The following is a 6,119-nucleotide window of genomic DNA, read 5'->3' on the forward strand; positions in this document are numbered from 1 at the left end:
AGCCGATCTAGGGCAGCCCATAGTCGCTGCATGCCCTGACGGGGTGCCTTCCGAACGTGTGGGGTTTCAGGTCTATAAAGGCGCCCGTCGGATTGCTTGTGTACCGCACTTCCGAACGGGTCTCCTTCAACGTGAGGTGCAGTACATCACCTTCGACGTTGAAGATACACGGTGACGTGTTCATGTGCGAAAGCTGGCGGTCCTTAGAATATAATAAAAAAAAAAGGAAACCTACCAGCATTTGTTATCATCATACCAACATACACATGCCAACCAACCACGTACTGAGAGTTGACAGGTGCAGTATGTGTTCTATGAATTGGTGCCCATCGTCCCCATGTTGCATTCTTCATGACTGGTCATCCAAATCTGCATGAGCTAGGCTGTGATATCCAAATAAGCTGCATGCTCAGGACATATAAATGGGCCGATTTCCAGCCTTGATCAATCATTTGTGATAACTGATAAGAGCGTTGCGAGCCTTCTTCTAAAGCAAGTGGGATGTATTTTAACCAAAATCTTTTTGGGTGTGTACCTTGGTATTTGAGAACTGAAATATTGGAGTAAACCAAGCGTAAATTTTGTCCAGCCCCGGCCCAAGATATATCTCCTCGAAGAAGCTGGTCATCACATGTGACCCCCTATTACCTTTCTAAGATTTGCATGTATGAAACAAGATGAATGCAACGAGGCTTGGACTCGTCCACGCCGCCGGCGAGGACCTCAACAGCATGACGGTGGCGCAGCAGTACGCGCTCCTCAAGCCGCTCCAGGTCGGCATCGCCGTCTGCGACCACCAAGGCCAGCAGGTCGGCTGGGAGTTCAACCTCCGCGACTTCTGCCGCCTCGCCGACCCGCACGATCAAAAGGCCCTCGACTACCTTGCCGACCGCGGCGTCGACCTCGACATGCTCGGCGCGCTGCTCATGGGCTCCGGCCTCATCGGCGCCGGACACGGGCGGCCGCTGTCGTGGATCACCTACGCCGGTGCCTACCACGTAGCATACCTGCTCAAAATCGTCACGGGCGGCGCCCCGCGGCCGCACGACGTGGCCGGTTCGTGGGCGGCATGCAGTATTACCTCGGCCTGACTGGTCTACGACGTTGCCATGATGGCGGCCGGCTGCCCGGGCATGCCGGTGGGGCTGTACCGCATCGCCGCTAGCCTGCGCATCCATCCGCCATGGGGGAGCCCTCACCTCGCAGGCGCCGCCGGCGTGCGCGCGCTTCTGGCCTTTAGGATTTGCGCTTCGACAGCAACGCGGAGAGGTTCCGAGGTCTGCTTCAGGGCCTGCAGCATTAATTAGTTCTTCGACGGTCGATCAGAATATCAGACACGAGCAATGTTGGTCAAGAATTCGAATGCTGTGATGTTCAAATAAGCTGGATGCTCAGGGCATATAAATGGGCCGATTTTCAGCCTTGACCAACCATTTGTGATGACAGCGTTGCCGAGCCTTCTTTGGAAGCAAGTGGGATGTATTTTAACCGAAATTTTTTGGGTGTGTACCTTGGTCTTTGAGAACTGAGGTATTGGAGTAAACCAAGCATAAATTTTGTCGCCCCCCCCCCCCCCCCCAAGATATAGGGTGTGTTTGGTTTGTGCCCAAATTGCCCCATCAAAGCATTGGCTAGCCAAAAATTTGGTTAAGATTTTAGTTGCCCATGATTTGATCAACATTGACAAGAAAAATAAACTAGAGTTGGCTAGAATTCATTGGCATGTCAAAAATTGGCAACCATCTAAATAAAGATCAATTTTGGGTCATGATCAAAATTTTGATAGGATGCACTTTGGCCACAATCCAAACACACCCATATCTCCTTGAAGAAGCTGGTCACCACCCGTGGCCCCCTATTACCTTTCTAAGATTTACATGTATGAAACAAGATGATTGCAACGACCACGTGGCCATCTTCAGGTACGCCGATGACCCGTCCAACGGTCACTACAAGTAATGCAGTGTTCTAAGGCCTTGTACAATGCAAGGTGTTTAAAGGGGTGCTTAGAGAAATAAATCATGTTTTTCTCAAGCACCGGTGTTTATTTATACAGGGTAGACGCTTAATTAGGTGTCTCTTCTTTAAAAATAGGCACTGGTACTTCAGAAAAATTCAGTTTATTTTTCTAAGCACCTCCCTAAATACCTAGCATTGTACAAGGCCTAAATGAGCACACTCCCGGCAAAAAGAGCACTGACACCGTCGCTGAGTTTTTTTTTTCCGCTGAGTTGGTGCTGTAGAAGATCAGCAGAGTAGGAGCTAGTGCTAGCGCTGCCCCGGGAGACTGAAGCAGAACGCATGGCTGTGGAGAAGGGCACCGTGCCAATCCCTGGTCTGATGTTGCTCATGTTCATTTGCTAGGAACTCCATGGGCTATGCTCGTGGCGCCCAGTGAGGAGTGCAACAAAGTGTTCGTGCGCGTCTGCCAGGGCAACCTCGTCGACCTTCATGTTCCAGTCGGACTGAAACGCATGTTAAGAGGGCTTCACAGGCGGCACAGCAAGCATGTAAGCAACTCCCTAACGGGGACGATGTGGTGTGTGCAGTTTATGTATGTCTAGTATGTTATGTTCCCATTGCCCCATGTTAGTACATAGATGATGTATCAGACAATCAAATGTGCATGAGCTGTGCTGTGGTAACCAAATAAGTTAAATCTGTGTGAGCCAGGGTGTAGTGTAATAACCATATGAGTCGCATGCACATATCATATTAAGATAACCAAGTTCTACACAACATAAACCAAACCTTAAAATAAAACACAAACCAACCGCTAACCTGCCTAGTGTGCTATCCAAATATGGACCAGTCCACCAGTTCTCCAAATAGGTTGAGTATGACCAATGAGGAAACCGTGTCTCGAGAGAAGGGAATGCTTGGTGTTTTTGTGAGATGCCAATATCTCTTTTTTTTCTGCACTATGTAAGGATTTTTAACCTTCTTTTCTTTTCTTTTTTAGCGAGAAAACTTTCAATCTATTCATCTTCAATCATGACAGTACAACGAATACCAGAATAATAAAAATTACATCCAGATCCGTAGACCACCTAGCGACGACTACAAGCACTGAAGCGAGCCGAAGGCGCGTCGCCGTCATCGCCCCTCCTTTGCCGGAGCCGAGCAAAACTTGTTGTAGTAGACAGTCGGGAAGTCGTCGTGCTAAGGCCCCATAGGACCAGTGTAGCAGAACAGCAACCGCTGCCGATGAAGAGTAGCGTAGATCGGAAGGATCTAACCCGAAGACACATGAACGTGGACGAACTATGACCAGATCCAAGCAAATCCACCAACGACAGATCCGCGAGAGACACACCTCCACACGTCCACTGACGATGCTAGACACACCATCGGGACGGGGGCTAGACGGGGAGAACCTTAGTCCATCTTCAGAAAGCCACTGCGGTCTCATCTTCCTGAACAAGACACAAACACTAATAAAACACGAAGGAACAACTTAAAACAGAGCCCTCCCGCCGGCAAGGAACGAGATCCACCGCGACGCCATGGCCTAAGGCCATCGGAGACGAGGCGGACCAGCGGCGGCGCCAGCGAGAAGCAGGGGAACCCTAAACTTTTCTCGGGGAGGAGGCTTTTAACCTCCTTTTCAACTAACTCTGTGGCGTCGGGGTTCTCTTGCTATACAAAAAAATAAATCATTTTTCCTCATTAACTTTCCAGTTACATAATTTGTGATGACGAGTAAATCAGAATTATGCTTCATTCTCTAAGAGATGGTCAATTTTATATATGTGTTCAAGTGACAAGGGGTTGTAAGATGGAATACACTGAAAGTGACAGTGCTAAATTTATAGATCAAAAGAAATTTTAGTATGTTAACTTGCTATGTTTATTTGATGAACAATGTTAAGGTACATGTAAGGATGTTGCCATGAGGCACTTTTCTTTTTCTCTCTCATTCAGATGTTGCCTTGTTCTACAAGTGCGGAGGTAAAATATATAGAGTACAAAAGACTTTTCTTTCTCTCTCTTATTCACCTGATTTTCTTTTTGCAAAAAAAGACTAGCACTAGTAGAAAAACGGCTTTTAGTACCGGTTCGTAAGGACCTTTAGCCCCCTTTAGTCCTGGTTCAGCACGAACTGGGACCAAAGGCCCACCACGTGGCACGAGGCGCGCCGTGGTCTTGGGGACCTTTAGTCCCGGTTGGTGGATTTTTTTATATTTTTTGAAATAAAGCAAAAACAACCCGCCTACTGGGCCGGCACGGCCTGCATACGACTAGAAACCCAACCTCTAGTTGGGCCAGGATGCAGGCCCGTACGGCCCAGTAGGCCCCACAGGGCAGAAGACTTGCAATAGGCCCACAAAGGCCTGCTTAGAGAGGAGCTCGACACGGTAGCCGCGGCGGGGCTTATAAACCGGGTGCGAGCTCCTCTCAACTAGCGAGGTGGGACTAAACTTTGTGCACTGCGGGTGGCAGCGCACCACCTTTAGTACCGATTGGTGGCTTCAACCGGTACTAAAGGGGGGGGTCTTTAGTACCAGTTGGAGCCACCAACCCGTACTAAAGGCCACCACCTTTAGTACCGGTTGGAGCCACCAACCCGTACTAAGGGGGGGGGGGGTCTTTAGTACTGGTTGGAGCCACCAACCCGTACTAAAGGCCACCACCTCTTTACTACCGGTTTGTGCCACGAACCGGTACTAAAGGTTCACCACGAACCGGTACTAATGAGCGTCGCCCGCCTAGCCGTTAGAACCGGCACTATTGGTCACATTAGTGCCGGCTCAAATACAAACCAGGACTAATGAGCTGAACATTTGACCCTTTTTCTACTAGTGTAGGCGTCTAGCTTTACAAACACTTCCCTTAGATAAAAGGCGGGCTCGGCAGCTGCCGGGGCGTCCTTGTGGCTTTGCTCTAGGTGTCTTGAGGCCATGGATCTAGATATCCAGATCCAGGTCCTTTGGTTATGGGCATCTAGGGCCTGGCTCCTTGCGGCGGAGCGGTTCGCATGTGGAGTGCTAGGTGGACAAATAAGTCCGGATCAAGGTGGGTGAGTGGAAATTTCGAAATACTCTGGCGGCGGTCGAGCCATCAATGGTGGCGTCGCGGGCATCTAACCTTGCTGATGGCATTGGCAACACAGTTCATGACCCCACCCAAATCGCTCCAAGGGAAACCTTTTTTTTGTTCGGGTTTGGACGCTGGCGGCACCTAGCGTCGTTGCCCCCTTGGGAGACTTCACGAGTTGGACCTGGCTTTTGGGACTAGTGGCAGATGGTGGTGTTTAAGGAGGTGGAGCGGTGTGGCATCTACTGCGTCGACAACGACAGGTCTCGGTGGCATGGCGCGGCATGGTCTTGGCGACGGACGCTTGATGATGGACGAGCACAAGGTGGTGGTGTTGTTTGGCACCGAGTTGGCATCAACGACTGACATGTCAAGGATCATGCGAATCTCTGCCCTAAAGATGGGTCGACAGCTCGGTGGCGGTGTGCGCTGAGGGTCTGTTGGACAGAATGTGTGCTCCCGATATTCCATGCGTGCGGTTCGTGATGACCCCCAATCAGCTAGTAGGGTGTTGTTGTGTGATGGCATGATTTTTCACATTGTCGATTTCATAGGTGTAGCGTGGTGGCTTCAAATTATTTCATGTATGTTTTTGTCAGACATTTATTGAATAATTTAATAAAATAGCTGTGTGTATCTTTTTAATGCAGAGGCCATAGGTTTCAACTTCCTTTTGAAAAAAAACTAGAGCATGCACCCATCTTCTTTCGATGCACAAGGATACAATAAACAAAAAGGAAGCCTACCGGCCTCCTGCATGCATGACTGGTCGTCCAATGTACATGAGCTAGGTGTGATATCCAAGTAAGGGCAAGTTCTTTTCGGCGATTCTTTCAGAATCGCCCTCCTCATCAACTTCTCTTAGAATCGCCATTCCATATCTAGTTAAGGTCTAATTAGTTAGGATTGTAAAAAATATATCGAGTGATGATTCTGAAAGAAGCTGAGGAGGGGGGCGATTATGATAGAATCGTCCAAAAAACTGGCCCTAAGTTCCATGCTCGGGACATATAAATGGGCCAACTTCCAACCCCTGATCAATCATCTATATCAATGTATGATTAGACAAGAGTCGCAGCCCT

The 6,119-nt window shown here is 49.1% G+C and overlaps 1 protein-coding gene across 1 annotated transcript; it reads left to right on the forward strand.

Annotated features, from left to right (window-relative positions):
- The first annotated feature begins 481 nt into the window (after positions 1 to 481).
- LOC125548913 (putative CCR4-associated factor 1 homolog 4) lies at positions 482 to 1,412 on the forward strand. Its single transcript, XM_048712436.1, has one exon. It carries the CDS (start codon positions 678 to 680, stop codon positions 1,089 to 1,091), a length of 414 nt encoding a protein of 137 aa, XP_048568393.1. The 5' UTR covers positions 482 to 677; the 3' UTR covers positions 1,092 to 1,412.
- Positions 1,413 to 6,119: the final 4,707 nt, after the last annotated feature.

Source organism: Triticum urartu, chromosome 3 (assembly GCF_003073215.2).
Source record: "Triticum urartu cultivar G1812 chromosome 3, Tu2.1, whole genome shotgun sequence".
In the NCBI taxonomy this organism is placed as follows: Eukaryota; Viridiplantae; Streptophyta; class Magnoliopsida; order Poales; family Poaceae; genus Triticum; species Triticum urartu.

Coding starts and splice junctions, on each gene's coding strand:
- LOC125548913 (XM_048712436.1), top strand. CDS start 678: ATGAATGCAACGAGGCTTGGACTCGTCCACGCCGCCGGCGAGGACCTC.